This window comes from Saccoglossus kowalevskii, chromosome 17, assembly GCF_978046115.1.
Source record: "Saccoglossus kowalevskii chromosome 17, keSacKowa6.1, whole genome shotgun sequence".
Classification (NCBI taxonomy): Eukaryota; Metazoa; Hemichordata; class Enteropneusta; family Harrimaniidae; genus Saccoglossus; species Saccoglossus kowalevskii.
This window is the reverse complement of record NC_140657.1, coordinates 24,592,962-24,617,817: the sequence shown is the minus strand read 5'-3', so window position 1 is coordinate 24,617,817 and position 24,856 is coordinate 24,592,962. Positions and strand designations below refer to the sequence as shown.

General features: G+C 33.6%; 1 protein-coding gene across 2 annotated transcripts; it reads right to left on the bottom strand.

The window, feature by feature from the left end:
• Window positions 1-2,051: 2,051 nt before the first annotated feature.
• Window positions 2,052-24,217, bottom strand: LOC100372923 (uncharacterized). Of its 2 annotated transcripts, none has more exons than XM_006818359.3 (10): window positions 24,021-24,217; window positions 22,618-22,678; window positions 18,560-18,651; window positions 17,618-17,789; window positions 16,014-16,115; window positions 14,550-14,676; window positions 8,568-8,715; window positions 7,957-8,102; window positions 4,705-4,924; window positions 2,052-4,304 (listed from the first exon to the last, which is right to left on the bottom strand). In XM_006818359.3, exons 1-10 carry the CDS (start codon window positions 24,104-24,106, stop codon window positions 4,064-4,066), a joined length of 1,395 nt encoding a protein of 464 aa, XP_006818422.1. In that variant the 5' UTR covers window positions 24,107-24,217; the 3' UTR covers window positions 2,052-4,063. The 2 variants fall into 2 exon arrangements, with proteins under 2 accessions (XP_006818422.1, XP_085348653.1); XM_085492527.1 differs by having other exon boundaries at window positions 7,957-8,093.
• Window positions 24,218-24,856: the final 639 nt, after the last annotated feature.

The window sequence follows — 24,856 nt, the reverse complement described above, 5'->3', positions numbered from 1 at the left end:
GCCCTCACTAGTACGCTGACTGTCCGTTGCTAAGTGGATAACATATCAGGTGGGCTTAGAGCGTGTAGCGTGTCGGTCAGTCGTAACGTTGATTTATTCCGTACCCATTCTGTGCACTTAATTATTTATGACCAGGAAACGTAAATAATTAAATATAGCAAACTTAAGTCCGGCGTTTAAAAGTACATTCGGTAAAAGTAGTTTGAGCGTTTACGAGTTTATTTTTGGAGTTTCCATGTCATCAATATTCAAACTCTATGTATATAACAACGCCATCCGACATACAATTAGTTTTAGAAATATTTCAAAGAGTGAACTACATGTACTAGTACAAGTAGCAGTATTTTTGATGGGAAAATCTTACTTGGAGAAAAACAAATGTGGCCGGTGTAGGGGTTATACAGTTGCCCGAAAAACATATATCCAACTTGAATGTAATGCATAACAATATGTTCTCGTTGTGTGTACATAGATCGCAGTTTTCAGCATTTTAGAGTTACATTTGTTGCTGAACAGTTGTGTGTATTTTGTTTAACTGAAACAAAATAATATTTTTTTTGCTTATAAATATGAGGATAAACGAGTTTTTCTTTAAATACGTGTAATTCACAAATGTTTCACTGGACCCTGGGGTAGTCTCATTGCCCCCCCCCCCAGGAACCTATCATATATCATGAATGACCCAGTTCTGGGACGGTTTGTTACATCATAACGACGATGGTTCATAATAAAATATTTCATAAACACGATTCCGTACCGTTTTAGGTCAGAATACAGAGGTGGCGACACGAAATTTTGCATGGAGGGGGCGACCTTACTATGGGGTCCGCTATTTCCAACATTTTGAGGGGCAAATTTTGCTGACACAAAGGGTTTCAGCTTGATTTTGGAGGGGCGACGCCCCAACATTTTTTTCGAGGAGCGACCGCCCCCTCCTGTTAGCTGACACGACCTACCTAGACCATGGAGCATTTTTAGCTCCATGCCTAGACCAAGAACGCAGCGATTTAAGAGATTTGAAGTGAGGCATATTAATTCCCACTATGCATTATCAATCCATATTCGCCTAAATGTGTTCACAATACATTTTTTTCTGCATCATCCAGTGCCAAGTTCTCCAAATATGTTTATTGTATGTCTATTTAATCATGCCCGTTCCACGGACGCACACATACTGTCAGTCCAAACTAATTTAGGTTCTGGGATTATAGTTATAATAAATGGTGACAGTTTGGTTATTCAATTGATTAAGTTTTGAAGTACCAAAGTTAATCATTTTCGGTGTACCATCGGCAATCTAACGTAGAATCTACCACATTTCCTGCCGCTGCGCTGTAGTGACAAATACCGCTGAGGGCAGTATAACAAAAAGAAACGGCAACTACTCGTCTTACTCGTATGACGTACGCGTCTCGCAGAGAGCGGAAATCTTAGACACTTTTTCAACTTTCTACCCTTTTTTTTCTTGACTATTATTGTTTCAGTATATCTTTATTCACAAATATAAGGTCATCATAGAGTAGATGAGTATTGAATAGTAAAATTTGGGTATTAAAGCAGGGGTACCACACACTGTCACTTGGGGCTGAAAATCAATAAATACTATTTTTTTTTAAAATTATCCGCTATACGTAAGAGACTGTGGTACCACAGCGCGCTTTAACACTCAGAGGCGATTGTGAATTACGTCGTTAATATGAGCATAGATCTTTAGAAAGAGATTTCTTTCTAAGGTCTATGGTATGAGTCACGCCCATAGGCGACATATCACTTCTGTTACTACTAGTAACCATGTTTGAGTGGCCAATACTATTTTTTTTTCAAACAGTTGAAACAGTGTGTGTTGACAGATATACGTTTTCTAAAGCGAAGAAATTGAAATTACAAATTGAAATTTGGTGAATTTCATGCATTTACCACTATTTTGTCATTTGAATTTTATAAACATTCATAAAACACACAAGCATGAAAAAAAATTATACATATCACAAGATTTTTTTTATAAAACCAATATTATATTATCTAGCTAGAAATAAACAAAAATACATAGATTTATTTTATTTTTATTGAATTTATTTTGTTCAGATTGTAATTACAAAATTTTAATTAAAATGTATCACCAGTGGATCGTAAGTTGCAAAGAGTTTTTCATTTTTTTAATAGAAAACAAGTGTTGTACATTGAGTGGCAACTATGTTAATGAAAGACGAAATACACAACTTTACAGTCTAAAGTGAATAAAAAATATAAATTAGAAAAACAAAATCGCACACAAATTTAATATAAATATCTTCATTATATACACATAAAAAAAATGGCTATCCATTTCATTTGGTTGACGTTTAAGATAATGGCTAGTGGGAGAGTGATACGAATTTTAAGAATTATATCTACATTGTTGAATAAAAAGATGTTTGTATTTACGTCAAAATGCATCCTGTTTGTATTCAAGTCAACAATGAGAACTTACTGATTTGTACTTACAATTGGTAATGCCTTTCAATCCTCCCTCAGAGGAAACAATTATAATTCTGAATATTTGTCTGTGAATTTTAAGCGTCACAGGAAAACAAATTTTATGGAAGGCATTTCATTGTATTTTTTATCAAAAGGAGTTACAACAACTTTCGCAAAATGTCATCACAAATGTCCTTAAATTATCAAATTTTGGAAATTCATAGTGGTGAAAAAAAATTATTTTCAATATACGAGGGACATTGTTGTGAGAAATATACTACAATGCTATGCGTATAACAGTGGAATGGAGGGTACCTGAGTCGAGTGTCAGCATATGGATTGCTATTTGGAAGGAACAAATCAATTAAGTAAACTATAGCAGCATAATTGGAATACATTATTGTGAACAGTACTATACACCTAACATGTGGCTTAATGATTACAATGTTCATCCAGAATCAAAGAAATTGTAGTTGATTCACACACAATATGATGAGTAGAACTAAGGATATTTTTCATGAATCAATTGCACTCCAACCAAGGCGGCTTCTCAAGAACTTAGCAGTGAATCTGCCCTACCTGTTCAAAACATAACATTGCCTAACTATGCACTGAATTCAGATGCCTACATTGCCTAATTGTGCATTAAACTCAGACGATTTCATTGCTTAACTATCCATTGAACTGAAATACCTGCATTGCCTAACTATGCTTTGCACTCAGATGAGTACACTGGCTAATTATTCATTTATTCTAATTCAATGAGAAGTTGGTAAGCATTACTTGGGATCACAGTAACGGACTTACAGAGTAAAAGAATAGGAAGAATAATGTTCTCAAATCTGTAGAAAAAGAAATTAAAGAGACACTGGAAAAATGGAATGTTCTAAAATATTTACAGTTGTGTAAAATAAATATCTCATTAAGTATACGCATTATCTTAGGAGCATAATCCAGAGAAGTACAACTCATTAACATAAATTAGACCAAATTACCATAAAAGTACATCTTATTGGCATAAATGTGCATCTCATTAGCTAACATTTGCATGTCATTAACAACTTTGCATCATCAAGTACTTTTCTATCAAGCTAAGCTGCATTTAAAAAACAAAAATAATTTTTTGCTAGAGCAAAACAAATTATTTAAGTTAAGTTATTTTTGGCACTCTGCACAGATTGTTTGCTACTTCAGTAGTACCTATATTGAAAGCGGAAGTCACAGATGCAATGGTTTCAGTGAATAAATCTACATACCAGATTTAGGTAGAAAATCTCCTTGGTTTGAGAGGAAACAACATAATTCATGGTATATGGATATTACTGGAGTGTTTTTTTGTTGTTGGAATAACATTACAGAATGCTATAGAGTGTACAGGATGAAAGAGTCAGATGAAAATTGATTGCACACAAATGAAGGAATTCAGTCTCATCTGGAGGAATAGTATTCATAGGAAGTGAAGCACAAATACTGTGTTTACAGGCAATGTTTTCAATGCCTCTTGTTTGTCCATTTACAATCATATTTATATTCATTGTCTGTCACAACTAGAGTTCTACAACTCCTATCAAAACCTGTTGGCCACCGAGTGTAAGTTCTGCTCACACTACCAGAACCTGTTGGCTGCCCAGTGAGAGTTTCTACTATTATAATATTGTGGATTGTTAGTTGCCGTGGTCGGATGTCGTGGTGGTACACCTAACACATTCCATGAAGAATCCATAGCAACTCTTTTTTCTTGATTAGATAAACAATAATTTCCAGCCTCATCAACATTTCTCATCGCTTCCTCAGATCTTCCAATACTTGTTTTTTGAGAAGTAGGTGTCGTCCCAGCACTCTGAGTTCTGAATAAAAAAAAAAGATACAAATAAAGTTTGTTTATTATGGTTTTTATGAATAACTTCAAAAAGTAGTCATTACACGATTTGTATTGACAGATGATCTAGGTTCTGATAGGGTGCCTTGTACTTCTACATGTACTTTTCTGACAGAACAAGTTCTGTGTGTAAATGATGACTGAAAAAACATTTTGGTGAAATTGACGAGAAAGACTAGGAGTGCATCTCAAATGAAGGCCAATTTAAGTCATACAGACTTGTTTTGGTGAGACAAAATAGGAAGATGTTTTGATCATTTACATTAATGCATGTGCTTCTAATAGAGCAAAAATGTTATCCCTGGAATACACAGTCTGGCCTTGAAAAACTATATACCATACCAACAATGGCATAGTAAAATACATACTTTGTCCCAGGCAATGTGGTTTCCATAGTAACCCCAGCTGATGATGGTGATGAGGTATTCTGGGTGACTACTGTGGCTGTTGGAGCAAGTTTTAAATGACCATCTCGAGTCTGTGTTTGTAAATGAGTATTAAGTTCAAAGTTTGCAGCTCTGCCAAATGGTGGCGTTGCATCCCTGGTTACCACTGTATTGGAGGGTACCACACTGCCAGATGACCCTCCTGTAGGGAGAATAATGAAATACAAAAGAACAATTCAACAATAATTTTCAAAATTTAACTACCTGGATTGACACTAAATTACCTGCCCTGAATTGTGGCTAATTTAACTACCCTGGATTGATGCTAATTTAACTACCCTGGATTGATGCTAATTTAACTACCCTGGATTGATGCTAATTTAACTACCCTGGATTGATACTAACTTAACTATCCTGGATTGAAACTAATTCAACTACCCTGTATTGATGCTAATTTAACTACCCTAAATTGATACTAATTTAACTACCCTAAATTGATACTAATTTAACTACCCTGGATTGATGCTAATTTAACTACCCTGAATTGATACTAATTTAACTGCCCTGGATTGATACTAATTTAACGACCCTGGATTGATACTAATTTAACGACCCTAAATTGATACTAATTTAACTACCCTAAATTGATACTAATTTAACTACCCTGGATTGATGCTAATTTAACTACCCTGAATTGATACTAATTTAACTACCCTGGATTAATACTAATTTAACTACCCTAGATTGATACTAATTTAACTGCCCTGGATTGATACTAATTTAAATACCATGGATTGATACTAATTTAACTACCCTAAATTGATACTAATTTAACTACCCTGGATTGATACTAATTTAACTACCCTAGATTGATACTAATTTAACTGCCCTGGATTGATACTAATTTAAATACCATGGATTGATACTAATTTAACTACCCTAAATTGATACTAATTTAACTACCCTGGATTGATACTAATTTAACTACCCTGGATTGATACTAATTTAACTGCCATAGATTGTTACTAATTTAACTGCCTTGCATTGATACAAATTTAACTACCCTGGATTGATACAAATTTAACTACCCTGGATTGATACAAATTTAACTACCCTGGATTGATACGAATTTAACTACCCTGGATTGATACTAATTTAACTACCCTGGATTGATACTAATTTAACTGCCATAAATTTTTACTAATTTAACTGCTCTGGATTGATACTAATTTAACTACCCTGGATTGATACTAATTTAACTACCCTAGATTGATACTAACTTAACTGCCCTGGATTGATACTAATTTAACTACCCTGGATTGATACTAATTTAACTGCCCTGGATTGATACTAATTTAACTGCCATAGATTGTTACTAATTTAACTGCCCTGGATTGATACTAATTTAACTGCCCTGGATTGATACTAATTTAACTACCCTGGATTGATACTAATTTAACTGCCATAGACTGTTACTAATTTAACTGCCCTAGATTGATACTAATTTAACTACCCCGGATTGATACTAATTTAACTACTCTGGATTGATACTAATTTAACTACCCTGGATTGATACTAATTTAACCACCCTGGATTGATACTAATTAAACTACCCTAGATTGATACTAATTTAACTGCCCTGGATTGATACTAATTTAAATACCATGGATTGATACTAATTTAACTACCCTAAATTGATACTAATTTAACTACCCTGGATTGATACTAATTTAACTATCCTGGATTGATACTAATTTAACTGCCATAGATTGTTACTAATTTAACTGCCTTGCATTGATACAAATTTAACTACCCTGGATTGATACAAATTTAACTACCCTGGATTGATACGAATTTAACTACCCTGGATTGATACTAATTTAACTACCCTGGATTGATACTAATTTAACTGCCATAAATTTTTACTAATTTAACTGCTCTGGATTGATACTAATTTAACTACCCTGGATTGATACTAATTTAACTACCCTAGATTGATACTAACTTAACTGCCCTGGATTGATACTAATTTAACTACCCTGGATTGATACTAATTTAACTGCCCTGGATTGATACTAATTTAACTGCCATAGATTGTTACTAATTTAACTGCCCTGGATTGATACTAATTTAACTGCCCTGGATTGATACTAATTTAACTGCCCTGGATTGATACTAATTTAACTACCCTGGATTGATACTAATTTAACTGCCATAGACTGTTACTAATTTAACTGCCCTAGATTGATACTAATTTAACTACCCTGGATTGATACTAATTTAACTACTCTGGATTGATACTAATTTAACTACCCTGGATTGATACTAATTTAACCACCCTGGATTGATACTAATTAAACTGCCATAGATTGTTACTAATTTAACTGCCCTGGAATGATACTAATTTAACTACCCCGGATGGATACTAATTTAACTACCCTAGATTGATACTAATTTAATTGCCCTGGATTGATACTAATTTAACTACCCCGAATTGATACTAATTTAACCAGCCTAGATTGATCCTAATTTAACTGCCCTGGATTGATACTAATTTAACTGACCTCGATTGATACTAATTTAACTGCCCTGGATTGATACTAATTTAACTACTCTGGATTGATACTAATTTAACTACCCTGGATTGATACTAATTTAACTGCCCTGGATTGATACTAATTTAACTACCCTGGATTGATACTAATTTAACTACCCTGGATTGATACTAATTTAACTACCCTGGATTGATACTAATTTAACTACCCTGGATTGATACTAATTTAACTACCCTGGATTGATACTAATTTAACTGCCCTGGATTGATACTAATTCAACTGCCCTGGATTGATACTAATTTAACTACCCTGGATTGATACGAATTTAACTGCCCTAGATTGATACTAATTTAACTGCCCTGGATTGATACTAATCTAACTACCCTAAATTGATACTAATTTAAATGCCCTGGATTGATACTAATTTAATTACCCTGGATTGATACTAATTTAATTACCTTAGATTGATACTAATTTAACTACCCTGGATTGAAACTAATTTAACTGCCCTGGATTGATAGTAATATAACTGCCCTGGATTGATAGTAATTTAACTGCCCTGGATTGATGTACAGGTACATGTTGCAATGTTAAACTAATAACTGTAAATAAATGACATCATGCAAAGACCAAATATGGACAATGGTGTATTGCCTAAAATGCCATAAACAATACTCACCTAAAATAGGACTATTCCTGGTAAATGCAGAATCTGATGGTTTAGTGTAACTATTCTGTCTTCTCGTAGCAGGGGGCGTGGATAATGGATTATTTCCGTATCTACTGTATTTATTGGCTTGTGCGCCTAATCCCTGGCTGGAGACACTGAAAGACATACCGAATTAGTAAATTCAGAGTTTCCGGTGTCAGGATTTGATTAACTTTTTGAATGTCATTATTTTCTTGCAAAACTTTCAGTGCAGCATGTTTTCGTATTTTTCTATAATTTCATTGTTAATTTTCGACCAAAGAAAAATTTTACAGAATGAACCTGCATAATTTTATGTCCAAATTGTTCCAAAATTTATTATCAATACAACACACATGGCAAATTACATCCCTGTGATTCTAAATTAAGAAATTATAGAAAAATGCAAATTTGCAAAACATTGCACCAAACTTTTGAGGGGAAAATTATGAACAATTGCTGTCAATTTACTGATAAACAGTAAGAATGGTGTCAGAAGTTGAAAAATTACCTGAAAGCAACAAAAATAAGTTACCATAGTTACACATCAATTATAGAAGTTGTCAATAGAATTGTGAAGTGAGTAAATAACACTGTCTGACCTTTGTCTACTGTGTGGCCTTTGGGGAGTCTGTAAGATATTCCCTGCAGTATTTTGTGTTGTACTTCTATCTACACCAGCGCTTCCCGAGACAGGTCTGACATTATTTAATATGTCTGCACTCACTTCTGGAATTCTACTCGCATAGCCTGAAAATAGAGAACAGTCAAGTATAATTTATACCGCAGACATCACATGATATCTCTAGTACTATTAGGATTGGATGCTTATAATGGGTAAACTCAACATTCTAAAATTCTAAAAAATATAATTCAAATATTCTTTTTCAGCTAAATCTCAGGAATAATTTGTAATATTTTGTAGGTCTTATAGTATAAGTAAACTTTCACAGATGACAATGTATTTTATAAAATAACTACCTCTGCCACAGCTGGATTATGCATTTATGCAAATCAAGAGTCTTCGGTAGGGTCAAACCCGAACTATATTTAAATATGGCGGAGTTCACAGGAACTTTAAAACGTATTCTGAATGAATACAATTCTGACGTGGAATTGAAACTAAAGCAGATGGAAGTTATGGAAAGTGTATGGAAAGTGTAAGAGAAAGATTTAATAGTTTCCTTGTCAACTGGGTATGGACCGCCTTCTTGAATAACCTAACACCTGCGTATTGATATGCGGCAAATCATAGCGTGACAAGTCATTGTCAATGACACGTCCCCGTTCCGTTCATATTTGAGTGACATATACATTCAAAGCAGATCATGACCGAAATGCACCTGCATATGTACAACACATTGTGCTAAATCTGAACAAAATCCATCCATGCATGACTGAGATCCGGTTCTGGAATTGTGAAAATACGTGATTTTGATGCATTTTCGGCCTTAAAATGGCCATCATTCCGCTATTGTTAAGCAGATCATGAAACAAATGCACATATCTATTTTGTGACATGATGTACCATGTGTGTGTGAAGTTTGAACTTGATCAATCCAGACATGTCTTGGATACGGATCCAGAACTGAATTCTTTAACAAAATGGCCGCCAGTCGGCCATTTTGAACTTGATCCGAAAAAAAAAAAGACGTGCATCAAGGTCCTATTATGTTTAATGTATGTACCAAATTTGAACAAAATCCATCCATGCATAACTGAGATACGGGTCCGGAATGGTGAAAATGTGCGATTTCAATGCATTTTCGGCCTTAAAGCGGCCCCCATTTGGCTATCGTTAATGAGATCATGAAACAAATGCACATACATATTTGTGACATGATGTACCTTGTGTGTGTGAAGTTTGAACTTGATCAATCCAGACATGTCTCGGATACGGATCCAGAACTGAATTCTTTAAAACAAAATGGCCGCCAGTCGGCTATTTCGAACTTGATCCGAAAAAAAAAATGACGTGCATCAAGGTCCTATTATGTTTAATGTATGTACCAAATTTGAATGAAATCCGTCCATGCATAACTGAGATCTGGGTCCGGAATGGTGAAAATGTGCGATTTCAATGCATTTTCGGCCTTAAAGCGGCCGCCATTTGGCTATCGTTAATGAGATCATGAAACAAATGCACATACATATTTGTGACATGATGTACCTTGTGTGTGTGAAGTTTGAACTCGATCAATCCAAGCATGTCTCAGATACGGATCCAGAACTGAATTCTTTAAAACAAAATGGCCGCCAGTCGGCCATTTCGAACCCGATCCAAAAAAAAAAATGACGTGCATCAAGGTCCTATTATGTTTAATGTATGTACCAAATTTGAACAAAATCCGTCCATGCATAACTGAGATCCGGGTCCGGAATGGTGAAAATGTGCGATTTTGATGCATTTTCGGCCTTAAAATGGCCGCTATTCGGCTATCGTTAATCGGATCATGAAAAAAATGCATGTGCATATGTCCCATATAATGTGTGATGTATGAGTGAAGTTTGAACTTAATCGGTCCATGCATGTTCGAGATACAGGTGATCACGGACGCACGGACGGACGGACGCACACAGGGCAAAACATAAGTCCCCGTTTTCGGACTGCGTCCGAACGGGGACTAAAAAGTCATGTGTGGCAGAGGTGATAGCCTGCCTGAGCTAAGAACACTGGGATGGTGAGTGTGCTCTTATGTAACTGACAGAGTGTGATATGGTGATAATGATTCATATTTTAACTCAATGTCTACTACTACTGTAGTACTACTACTGTCTACTACTGCCATTTTTTCTCTTAGTTATTTTGATTATCCATATGAGGCTTTCAGGAGGAGATGTGTTAAAGATATTGAAAGGGTGGTCTGTTTAGATTTTTAAAATCAAATAGTAGACAGCATCAGCACAGTATTGAAAGGTGTCAAAATGGAGTCAATTCAACCTCGCTGATATTGGCAATATTGGAAAAAGTTTTAAGATTTAAATGCATTCGTCTCCCATTTAAAAAAAATGGTTCCATATCTAAACTTGTTCATTATCATAATCTAAATAAAAATTTGAAAAAACAACCAAGCTCGAATTAAACAAACATATTTTAAGGTGTATGTATACAACTCATAGCAAACACAACTTGGTGCACTTTAATAGGAAATAGACTACCAAAAAAAATCTGACATCCTAAACAGCGCCCTCTTGTGATCACTGCATCAACTATCATTTCCTGTATAATTGCTGGAGAACAGATTTTGAAATATATGGCATTATCATTCTATTACATAAATGAAAAAGAGAAAAAAAAATAACAAGTGAGGGAACAAATTAATTTCGTTTCATACCAAATAGACTACCAAAAAATAATGTACGTGTATCTAAAAAAAATCTGACATCCTAAACAGCGCCCTCTTGTGATCACTGCATCAACTATCATTTCCTGTATGATAATGGCTGGAGAACAGATTTTGAAATACATGGCATTATCATTCTATTACATAAATGAAAAAGAGAAAAAAATATAACAAGTGAGGGAACAAATTAATTTCGTTTCATACCAATGATGTATTGCTTATGAAAACAATGACTTTGTGATTCTCCCATAGCATTAACCTTTTCACTACCAGACTTTCTTGCCTAATTTTTTTTTTGCACTGTTTTCTTATTATTCGTCAGTATTTCAGGAAGTAAACCCTAATTTTGGAGCCAAAAGACAAAATTTGAGTAAATTTTCAATTTATACTAAAAAAATTTGGCTATTTTTGTCCCAATCTTCTGAAGGGAAGTGCAGACTATAAACAGGACTATTTTGTGAATTTGTGATGAATAGAGGGAACTGGTGGTGAAAAGGTTAAAGGGGAGCAGAGGTGTGGCTTTTGACACTCTGTACATGAAATTTGAGATCTATGAATGAATTCTGTCGATAAAAACAACTTGTATGTGCTGCGAAATGCCCTAAATATCGGGTATAAAACGGGCTGTGAAGCAGACGACAAACTTCCGACAAACTAGCTATAGTAAATGGTGAGTAAATAAATATTGTTTGAGTTAAAAAATAAATTAGAAATACGCTAATATCATTACAGTAATCATTTGGCCCAACTTCCCACTTTTAATCGACTGCTTATCGCTTAATTTCCGACCGCACTGTATTTTCCGACCGGAAAACGACCGCATTTTTATCGTAATTTTTCTCTCACCGACCCATTGAAAACACCGACCTGTCACCCAAACACTGGTCATTGGCAGAGGAGTGATCGAAATAGTGGTTTTGAGTGATACAGTTTGGGGATACAACGGGTACTAACTATTTTTAAATTCCGAACTACTCTTCAAATCTATACCACATTGTATCATTCGCGGAGGAAACTTCATCTGTGTCCAATATTAAATAACTGACTTTGCGTAATTATTATGAAATTGATATATTACAATGTTGAAATTTTTAGAGCCGGTACAACATTGTAAACAAATTTGCGTAATTAGAAAAGCAGCGCACTAAGTAAACAACCTCAAAATATACAAGTTTGCATACAGCACCGTCAGAACTAATAACAATTTTACAAGATCAACGCGCAGAGCGTGAAAGAAAAAGATTGCTAAGGTAACGCGCCTGTTCAGTGCGTGACTTGGGGGTCAAACTTCGGTTACCACACACTTGATGTCAGCATCGCCGCGCAGTAAGTTACGCAATGAAGTACTTAAAATTCAATTGCACCCTAAAATGATGTCGTTGATCACCCAGTTTTTTGCAAAATATTATAACTAGTTTTCAAGCTTTTGATGCAGCCAGATTTATTTAACTTTGTGGAAATATAATTTTTTTAAATTTCTCAGTCCTTTCTGGGTGACCTGCGGCTGTTTGATTTCCTACTCGCTCCTAAGCTAGCGATTGGTGAGAATGGTTATTAATGTATTACCCAATGCACTTGTAAATCGGACAGTCATACCGCAATTGTGTTGAAACATTTTTGGGGCCGTAAGTAACATCAGAATATTGTTTAAAATAAAATATTCCATCCCAATCAAATCTAGGTCAAAGGGTCAAAGTGCGTGCATATAATTATAGATAGTTAAAAACTAAATATATTTGAATGTTTGACGGCTATTCAAGAATAAAAAAGGTAGTGTATACAATAGCGATATGACTGAGATATCATGGCATTTGTTTACAATATTGTACCGGCTCTAGTATTTGACACAGATGAAGTTGTTCGTGAACGATACAGAGTGGTATAGATTTGAAGAGCCGTTCAGAATTTATAATAGTTAACACGTGTTGTATATCCCCAAACATTTTGACTACTCCTGTGCCGGTGACCAGTGTTTGGGCGAGCGGTCGGTGTTTTCAATATACGAGCGAGAGAAAAAAAACACGGTAAAAATGTGGTCGTTTTCCGGTCGAAAAATACAGTGCGGTCGGAAATTAAGCGATCGTTTAAAAAGTGGGAAAGTTAGGCAAAAGGAGTACTGTGGTTCAAGTGATATTAGCATATTTCTCATTTAGTTTTAACCCATACAATATTTATTCACTCACTGTTTACTATAGCCAGAACGCTGTACTGTCTTCACTTTCAGGTTAGTTCTTCCGCCGATTTCTCGCAACCAACAACGTGATTTTTTATTTGGGATTTCGAGAAACATAACATGAATCGTTACGGCATTTATAACACAACACCTCGCCATGTTTCAACTTTTAAGTAGTCAGTTAACAAGGTCTTTCATAGTAGCATTTCTATGGGATTGACGTACTAGCATGAATGGGTTCAATTATCAGTGTTCACTGATGACGTCATTTGACTGGCCCTCTAGAGGCGAAATGACGCCAGGAAAAGCGGAAGTTTGTCGTCTGCTTCACAGCTCGTTTTATACCCGATATTTAGGGCATTTCGCAGCACATATAAGTTATTTTTATCGACAGAATTCATTCATAGATCTCAGATTTCATGTACAGAGTGTCAAAAGCCACACCTCTGCTCCCCTTTAAGCCCTACTCCAGTGGCCATTTGTAATTGAAACGGTTCAAAATCCATAATCAGAAAATACTTCAGGTACCCTTAGTTTTTTTTCAGTCATTGGGGAATGGTTGAGTAAAATGTTAAGAAATTCCTAACTCAAAACTATGTTAGCATGTTCATCTTTGAATACAAGAAGCAACAGCTATGTGAGAAAATCTCAGTTTCACATGCATGACATTTTAGTTAATCAATTATACTAATATAGCATTGATTAACTGCTATGTACGATTATACCTGTCTGACCTAATACCCAGGGTACTCACCTCCAAAAATCATAATTTTTATGGGGTAGGCGTTTGAGCACGTCTGCGAACAACTATCCAAATTCCAATTCATCATTCGCCAGATTAGGGGAAATATTTTTTGGGGGAAAAAAAAGGGGGGGGGGGGCAATAAGTTGAACATTAGTTGCTTAGTCGAGCATGAGTGAAAAGTACCGGTAAGACAAGTGCCGTACTTACTTAATATGTACAGAAATGTACTTATTACTCACTGTACTGTATTATTCATGGTAATGCATGGTATTTTAAATGTACTCAAATGTATTTACTACTTTTTTAGCATGTACATACTTACCATCTCTACTATGGGCACGAGGCGGCAATGGCGGTCTCTTGTTTACACTAAACCTGGATTTTTTTCTCACATAAACGAAATCAGGTTGTCCAGAGAAAAATCCATCAAAAACTACAAAGTGGTTCACCTAAAAAAAAAAAAACCTTATTGAGCTTATTTGGAGCTTGTATTGAATTACAACACAAGAGATTTACCAATGTTGTAATGCAATCTTTTGGCTTTGATTTCGATGGGTAAACGAAATGATTTTTATTTTAATTTAATTAGTTGTTCTCGAAAGATAAACTGAGCATTGAAGAAGAATTTAACACTTTTTACAGTGATAACAGCTCATTGTCGAAACAAAGTTTTTTCATTCACGCTTAGCCACTACAAACATCATACTCTTGAATAGACGTCAATGAGACTCTAATCTAGGCATCAGGAAAGATTGAAATGTTCGAAAAATGACGCCTATTCAAGAGATTATACGGTACTTGAAGCTTATATTGAACCAGCACACTGCTTAGTATGCTAAATATTTATTGTCTTACAGCCATTTTATGTAAAACAGTAATGCAAGTGAAATGTACATGTACTACTAGTTTGTAGTAGAGTGGTGGTTGCACCATTCCATGATTGGTAGATGTTTAAATCGTACCTAGGGTTGAGTAACAAAAAAAAGAGGGAAGAACCCACACCCTGGGTGAGTGGCTACAGTCTTAATAAATAAATAAAAATGAATCAACTTTGGTGAAGCATAGAAATGGTCTACTGCACGTTATTGTGGCTGACCAAGTTTTGTTGATGCCGGATAGTCCATAAAATTATGACATTGTGACACAGCCATGTCACGTGTTGTCTGTACTCTATAAGAATTGTATGCACTTATGCAAATGCAGAAGTTGTTTATAGTCAAAAATAAGTGATATTTGAAAGATCCAGCATAGAATAAATGCAATGTTTGTAGTACATGCACTACTATTGGAGATGCACTTATATAAAGCAAATACAGTAGTCCAAAACATGGAATATGAATACTATGGCAAATGCACTATGCACTACAAACACTTGCAAAAACAATTCATTATCGATACTGTGGAATACTTTATTTTCGCTTGGAATTTATTTTCGCTATTTTCGCTGAAGGGATGATTCCGTGAAAATAAAATCCAGCGAATATACTTTTTTTCCTATATTTCACATTAAACTCATCAAAAATCAGTGAAAATAAATTCCAAGCAAAATGCCCAAAAAGCCTTTTCAGCGAAAATTAATTTCAGCGAAAATAAAGTATTCCACAGTATTAGTATGGATGGTCAGATGGACATCATTACACATTACAAACAGTCATTTCCGACAAATAATATTTTGGACTACAATCAATTTGAACTAAAAATATTAGATAGCAGCTCTTTTACTATCCCACATGGGATTGGCACATTATTGTTATGATAAAGATATTAAAAAAACATAATTCCATACCTGAGATATTGTGGTCCTTAATTTATAATGTTTCATTAAAAATGATGTAAATTTGGAAGACGGTCTGTCAATAGCTAAGTGCTGAGGGCGGACACTCTCTGCCTGTAAAGTAAAACAGTGCAAGTCAATGAGCACATGTCACAACTCATGCAATATATTAATGTATGAAATATGGTAAAAGTATTAGAAACAAGTCATTGTCAATGACACGTCCCCGTTCCGTTCATATTTGAGTGACATATACATTCAAAGCAGCAACGGCAACAATATGGATGTTGAACTGCATTCAGTAAAACAAAATAGCCACCAGTCAGCCATTTTCAACACAATCCAAAAAAAAATTTAAACTAAATTTGCCCACGCATGACTAAGATTCAGTTCCGGTATGGTGAAAATGTGCAATTTTTGTGAATTTTTGACCTTAAAAGGACTGGCCCAAAATGCACAGGCATATGTATGATATAACGTATGATGGGTATGTGAAGTTTGAACTTGATCTGTCCAGGCATGTCCAAGACATGGATCGAAAACTAAATTCTTTAAAACAAAATGGCCGCCAGTTGGCCATTTTGAACTTGATCCGAGGAAAAATTGGTATGCATCAAGCTTATATTATGTTTAATATATGCACTAAATCTGAACAAAATCCATCCATGCATGACTGAGATCCGGTTCCGGAATTGTGAAAATACGTGATTTTGATGCATTTTTGGCCTTAAAATGGCCATCATTCAGCTATTGTTAAGCGGATCATGAAACAAATGCACATATCTATTTGTGACATGATGTACCATGTGTGTGTGAAGTTTGAACTTGATCAATCTAGACATGTCTCGGATACGGATCCAGAACTGAATTCTTTAAAACAAAATGGCCGTCCGAACAAGGACTAATAATGTTAACAATGCATTAGCATTGAACAATGTTAACAGTATGTTATCAATGAACAGTGTTAACAATATATCAGCAATGAACAATGTTAACAATAAGTTTGCAATTAACAATGTTAACAATATGTTAGCAATGAAGTGTTAGCAATATGTTACCAATGAACAATGCTAACAATACATTAGCAATGAACAATGTTAACAATATGTTACCAACGAACAATGTTAACAATATGTTAGAATGAACACAATTAACAATGTTAGCAATGAACAATGTTGACAATACATTAGCAATGAACAATGTTAACAATAAGTTAGCAGTGAACAATGTTAGCAATGAACAATGTTAACAATAAGTTAGCAATGAACAATGTTAACAATAAGTTACCAGTGAACAATATTAACAATATGTTAACAATAAATTAATAACAATGAAAAATGTTAGCAATATGTTAGCAATGAAGATTGTTAACAAAAAGTTAACAATAAATTAACAATTAACAATGTTAGCAATGAACAGTGTTAACAATATGTTAGCAATGAACAGTGTTAACAATATGCTAGCAATGAACAATGTTAACAATATGTTAGCAATGAACACTAAACAAAAAGTTGGCAATGGACAATATAAATAAGTTAAAATTCACCAATATTAACACTGAATGAACAATAACAAGTTAGCAATGTTTACAATAAGTGATTGGTTAACAAACATACCTTCAACATGTACTCAAACAGTTTTTTACCATATCCTTTCCTTTGACAAGATTCATGAACATAAAAATCTAACACACATAATGGTTCCATTTCATTTTGAGTATTATGAATGTCAACAATAAATAGTCTTTTTCTGCCAACTTTTAAAATACCAATAACTGCACCCAAACCTCTGTGATATAAAGAAATATTAATTAGAGTTTTATTTCATCATGATCCGATTAAATACAAACAATTAAATACATACTGGATTGCAGTTACATACCAGGTAATATTTTTCAAAAACTGATTCAAGATGGCCGATTATAGATGGGTCATTATAAGTTAATGTAGTAATTTTTTGCAATTCAAAAAAACATTTCCAATCATATTTATTTATTATATCTAAAGCCAAGATAAAAGACGTTGATTTTGATTGAAGATGTTGTTATTGTGTGAAACAAAGTAAAATGTACTTTGTCATTTACATGTGGATTTACTTGCATCAGCATGGAATTAGTTCATTAGTTCAAGGCAGGTGACGTTCCGAAAAAAACAGTTCAGCAACATTCACCTTCAGCTAGGATCTTCATGACCTGAGGAATTTCTGATTACCCTATCTACCAATTTTGGAAAGGAAATAAAAATGAAAATGAGATCAAAATTACTTATTTCTATGCAAATTAGCTCAGATCATTCCACTACTTTCTTCTATGCAGTTTCACTTAGTTTTAACATATTCTGAAAAACTAACTTTAGATTTTGTGTTTTAGATCTGTAGTTAAACAATGATTATGTTATCACTTAAATCAGAAAGTCATTGTTTCCATAGAAACAAATTTAGAAATCCTCGTCTGTTTCATTTATTTGATGGAAAATTGAATTACCGATAGTAGCTCTCGTAGTACAGCATTTTTACTTAGTAAGTTAGCCAGGTTCATCCCTAAAACGAGGTATACTTACTTATTACTTTCAGCATCTTTCATTACATACAGTCGGTGATCAGATAGTCGTAACTTACTAGCTGATGTGATTGGTCCACGCAAACCTTGGGCCTGCATCACAAAAGACGAATGATTAAAGTACCACTGTAAAAGTACTGCATCGAGCTCAATGAGTTTGCCTTGATTGTAAGATCCTACTAAAAATAAAACTGACCCAACCATAGAAAGTCGTTCAGTGCTTAAAATTGGTGGAATACTGTAGAATACTTTATTTCTGCTTGGAATTTATTTTTGCTATTTTCGCTGAAGGGATACTTCAGTGAAAATAAAATCCAGGGAATATACCTTTTTCCCGATATTTCACATTCAACTCATCAATCAAAGAAAGCTTAGAAAGAACTCCCGTGTGCTGAGAGTATTGGAGACACATTAAAAATGAATTAAAAATTACTTGAACTTGAGATATTGATGGAAAAGCTTATGCAAATAAGGTAACTAATATGAACAGATTTAAATGTAAAACTAATAAGGTCTGCACAATGTAAAAGTAATAAGATTTTTGTAATATAATATCTATGTACCAAGTTTCATTGAAATGTGATTAGAACCAAAAAAATATTAATTATTATGCTAATTAGTGAATTAATATGAACAGATTTTAACCCAAAATTAATCAGGCTGCCTATTGTCCTAGAGCATTTATGTACCAAATTTTATTCAAATGTGATGATTAGTACTTGAGATACAAGTATTAATTAATTAATTATGTTAATTATGTTAATTAGGTGATTAAAAAGCATAAATATTTACCAAAAACTATTATGGTGTATAGTCCTAGATTCATTGAAATGTGGTGATGAGTACTCTTTAAAAGTGTCATTAAAATCCAATGAGTAGTTCTTATGACATCAGTGCAACAGCCATGGAACAGCAAAAAATTAACTAATTATGAAATTAGGTAATTAATATGCACAATTATTTACCCCAAAATTAATCAGGTCTCTGCATAGTCCTAGAAGATCTATGTTGCAAGTCTCATTGAAATGTGATGATTAGTACTTGAGATATCAGGTGAAAAGCTGAAAATTAACTAATTATGCTAATAAGGTAATTAATATGCACAAATATTTACCCCAAAACTAATTAGGCCTCTGCACAGTCCTCAAGTAACTATGTACCAGGTTTCATTGAAATGTGATCATTATTGCTTGAAATATCAAAAGCTGAAAATTAATTAATTATGCAAATTAGGTAATTAATATGAACAATTATTTACCCCAAAATTAATCAGGTCTCTGCATAGTCCTAGAAGATCTATGTTGCAAGTCTCATTGAAATGTGATGATTAGTACTTGAGATATCAGGTGAAAAGCTGAAAATTAACTAATTATGCTAATAAGGTAATTAATATGCACAAATATTTACCCCAAAACTAATTAGGTCTCTGCACAGTCCTCAAGTAACTATGTACCAGGTTTCATTGAAATGTGATCATTATTGCTTGAAATATCAAAAGATGAAAATTAATTAATTATGCAAATTAGGTAATTAATATGTACTGAAATTACCCTAAAAACTATCAGGTCTGTGAAGTGTCATATGTCATCTATGTACCAAGTTTTATTGAAATGTTATGATTAGTACTTGAGATATCAGTGGAAAAGCCGAAAATTGATTAATCATTATGTAAATTAGGTAATTAATATAAATCAATTTTTACCCAAAACTAATCAAATCTGCACATTAGTTCAGAGCATCCATGTGCCAAGTTTCATCAAAATCCAATGAGTAGTTCTTTAAATATAAGTGGAACAGTCATGGAACAGCTGAAAATCAGTTAATTATCATGCAAATTAGGTTATTAATATTCATGGATTTTACCCAAAACTAATCAAATATGCGTATTAGTTCAGAGCATCCATGTGCCAAGTTTCATCAAAATCCAATGAGTGGTTCTTCAGATATCAGTGGAACAGTCCTGGAACAGCTAAAAATCAGCTAATTATTATGCAAATTAGGTAATTAATATTCATGGATTTTCACCAAAACCTAATCAACTCTGCGCATTATTACAGAGCATCTATGTACCAAGTTTCATCAAAATTTGATTAGTGGTTCTTGCGATAACGGTGGAACAAAAAAAGTGACAAACATACATACATACATACATACAGACATACAGACAGGGTAGCTGCAAAGACTCCCTTTTGTGCTTCGCACACGGGAGTCAAAAATCAGTGAAAATAAATTCCATACAAAACACCCTAAAAGCCTTTTTTAGCAAAAATAAATTATTTTACAGTACTTAAGTGTTTGTCTGAATAAAAGTCTTCTATATTATTCCAACATCGGTTATAAATACATATGTTGCTATAATAGCTTTCATTTACTAGTACTTAATTTGTGCATCAGAATTGAACATCATCATGAATGATTACATAATTCATAAGTGAAGTCTTTAGGAGTCCTATACATGTAAAACAAGTGTGTTTTTTTCAAAATTCAAATACTTGCAGCGCAATGACTGTAGCGTTTAGAGCAATACATTTTACAGAGTAATGGTTTTAGTTGCCAAAAACGCTGCAACAAATTTAATGCGTCATAGTCGCTACATAAGAATTCCGATGATGTAAACAATGTACATGTATTTATTTAGACATTGTATTTATTGCGTGATGGGAAACAGTAACACCATGACATGCACTTTTTTTTAAAAAAATATGTGAAAATGCATCCATTATTTTTTTTTCTGACTTTTTGCATCATTTATTATCCTACTGATTTGCATTAAATTTACAAAATTAATTTGCAAAATCAAAGAAAGCTTAGAAAGAGATATTGATTGAAAAGCTGAAAACTAATTATGCAAATCAGAAAATAAAAATGAACAGATTTGAGTGTAAAACTAATAAGGTCTGCGCAATGTAACAGACCATCGATGTACCAAGTTTCATTGAAATGTGATTAGAACCAAGAAATTATGAATTATTATGGGAATTAATATGAACAGATTTTAACCCAAAACTGATCATATTTGTACAATGTCCTAGAGCATCTATGTACAAAGTGTCATTGAAATGTGAGGATTAGTACCTGAGATATCAGTGTGAAAGTTGAAAATTGATTAATTATGCAAATTAGGTGATTAATATATAAATATCAGTGTAAAAGTTGAAAATTGATTAATTATGCAAATTAGGTGATTAATATATAAATATCAGTGTAAAAGTTGAAAATTGATTAATTATGCAAATTAGGTGATTAATATATAAATACCAACAACTAATTGGCTCTCTGTATAGTTTAGATTCATTTAAAGATGATGATTAGTAGTTTGAGATATCTAAACAACTGCGAATGAAATGACAAGGAGTATTCACATATGATTAACGGAAATCTCAATTATGGCCAAGATAACCTATTTCCTGTTCCAATTACTATGCAAATTTTAAGTGGAAGTCAACAAAATGACAAATCCATCTATCACATTTGATAGCTGTATTGAATTTAAATGAAAAACTGACAGGTACGAACCAACAGATGTTATTTGTAATTATATACTAATATAGTTATAATTTATTATTATACATCTGTCACCATATCATTATAAGCTGCAGAGTGTCGTAATTTTGCGCTACTGCACGAGTTATCTGCTTATTACCTCACGAGAAAGTGCAAATTCCAAACAGTATGACTATGTGGTTTTCCAAGTTAGCACATGTTTTAGAAATATTTTAATAATTTTCTCAATTGTGGGAATCCTACACCAAGTGATTAAATAAAAAAAATAAAAATATATAATAATGAGGTTATTATGACTTTGAGCCCCAATTTTGAGCCCAATTCAAAGGTTGAACTACTGAGCATGTTACTAGTACTGCACATATACCAAATTGTATATAATTGTGAACACTATTTTCACACTAGCAACTCACAAAATCAAATTTTATAAACGTTTTAACAATATTATGATTCGTATCAATAATAATAATGATTTTATTTCATCCCATGTCACTAATTAATTTTCGCAATATAAAGAAACAGATGTGAATTAGGAGAATACTGAATATAACTCACCTTTGCTGATGATCGTCCCATTTCATCAATGATGGTAAACAGCTGATTTGAAGAATCGGAACTACAAAACAAAACAAAACACAGTGATTCATGGTTTGTCAACAAAGCCAACCAAAATACAGATGACGTCATTACAAGACATAGATGAGTCAGGTCACATGACAGGACTGTCATCAGGGGAAGTCAAGATTTCAAGGATAAACAATAAATGAACTATCAACTCAAGTTCAACTGATAACAAAACGACATACAATGCTTCCAGGATGCTGTTATTAGCTCAGCAAATGTTGTTGTAATCATAAATTACTATGACTCAGAAATGAAAATGGAATTTTTGAAGAATAAAATTTTGCATAGTTTTTCTGACATTGCTGTCCTCCAGATTTTTAATGGTCCACCCCTTATCTTTACCAAGTGGTTGAATAAGTTGGTAATGTTGGCTATGAAAAACGATGTACTAGTGTAAAATACATTATTTTAGCTGGAATTAATTTTCGCTGAAAAGACTTTTTGAGTCTTTTGGCATGAAATTTATTTTCACTGATTTCTGACTAAATGAATTTAAAACCTAGGAAAAAAGGTATATTCGTAGGATTTTATTTTCACTGAATCACCCACTCAGTAAAAATAGTAGAAATAAATTCCAAGCAAAAATAAAGTATTTTACAGAATTAGCCACCATACTTAACACTAATTTACTCTATAACAGCTGAACTGGAGCCCAGATGTTATTATAATTAAGTGGTTAATAATTCATTGTTTATGTGTAGGCATGTTATTTATTTTGTGATTACGTCATATTTTCAGTTCAGAGTTATGTGTGAGTCATAATATTGTTTTCAATATTTTTGCTGGAAGGATGATTTTTTTTCTATACCAGTATTTTACATTTAACTCATCAAAAATCAGTGAAAATAAACTCCGCACAAATCACCAAAAAGTCTTTTCAGAGATTAATTTCCAGCTAAAATAAAGTATTCCACAGTACTGTAAAACATGTCTCTAATAGCTAACATGTTATTTTCGCTAATTTCGCTAATTCACAATTTCAAGATGTCGCTAATTTGAAATGAAGTATATTCTCACAATAAGATTGTTACTTTACCTAAATTAGGATTTTGTTACATGTAATTCATGCATTGAGTCAAAGTTACTAAAATGGCATATGGCTAATTAAACGTGTTTTACAATAGTTGATTGGGGGTACCGATATCGGAGTAACATCTCGGTTACCCAATCGCCTAGTTTTCCAATCAACAACCCACATTGAGGTTTGTGGGAAAATATATTGGACAATTGGATGGAAAATCTATATATACTGTAGTAAATTATATGATCGTCATTTTGGAAAATATGGCCCACCGTTGCTAAGTCTGTGTTTTGCTGATAAATATCTTGTTTACCTGTGTTTTCGGTATGGCATCACCGCACCATCAAACACTGAAATCGCATCGCCGAGAACAGGGTTGACATTGAACTTGAACTCCATAATGTTTGTCTGGTAACTCAGATCATTGAGCGATCTTGTTATTTGGAAGAAAATTTACAGTGTATGTGGCCACCCAGTCGAGCAGGTTTATCATAGCAGAGGAATGCCGCCATCTTTAAATAATAGTCACCGGCTTGGGGAGGCTCAAGCAACTCCTTGGCATGCTTTAGAAAAACGTGGGTATCGCGTTCCATTAGTTGACGGAGTTCTCACGAAAGTCCGGGACTCGTGAACTACTCAGCGGGCCTTGTCGGTTTTAATGTTATTGATCTACGGTTTACTCATGGAAGGCACTGTAGTAGAACCTTCCATGGTTTACTTCCAAGACGTCCAAGGCAGTTATTCTCCGATAATATCGGATAAAATCCGATAAAATTTAATAGTTTCTGTTAGATACAATATTATAAGAGCCATCTTCAAACCATTAGAATCAACTTTAAATCGACTTTGGGACGATTACACTCACGTGGGATGAATCGACTTAAGACGAATGTGGTTTGGGCGAATCGACCAATCAAAAAAAGCCTGAATAAATTGATTTTGAAAAATCTGAAAATGTTATAAAAATAATAGTAACTGATGAATTTTTCTATTAGAGACATATTACTATATTTCAAAAGAGCTTCGCATATCAAGGGCTTTGGAACTGGAAGATAGGGAGTGTAAATATAAATTTCGTTTTTTAAAAAAAAAATATTCCGACTTTTTATTTCTCAATTATACTATAATTACGTGTTTTCATATAGATTA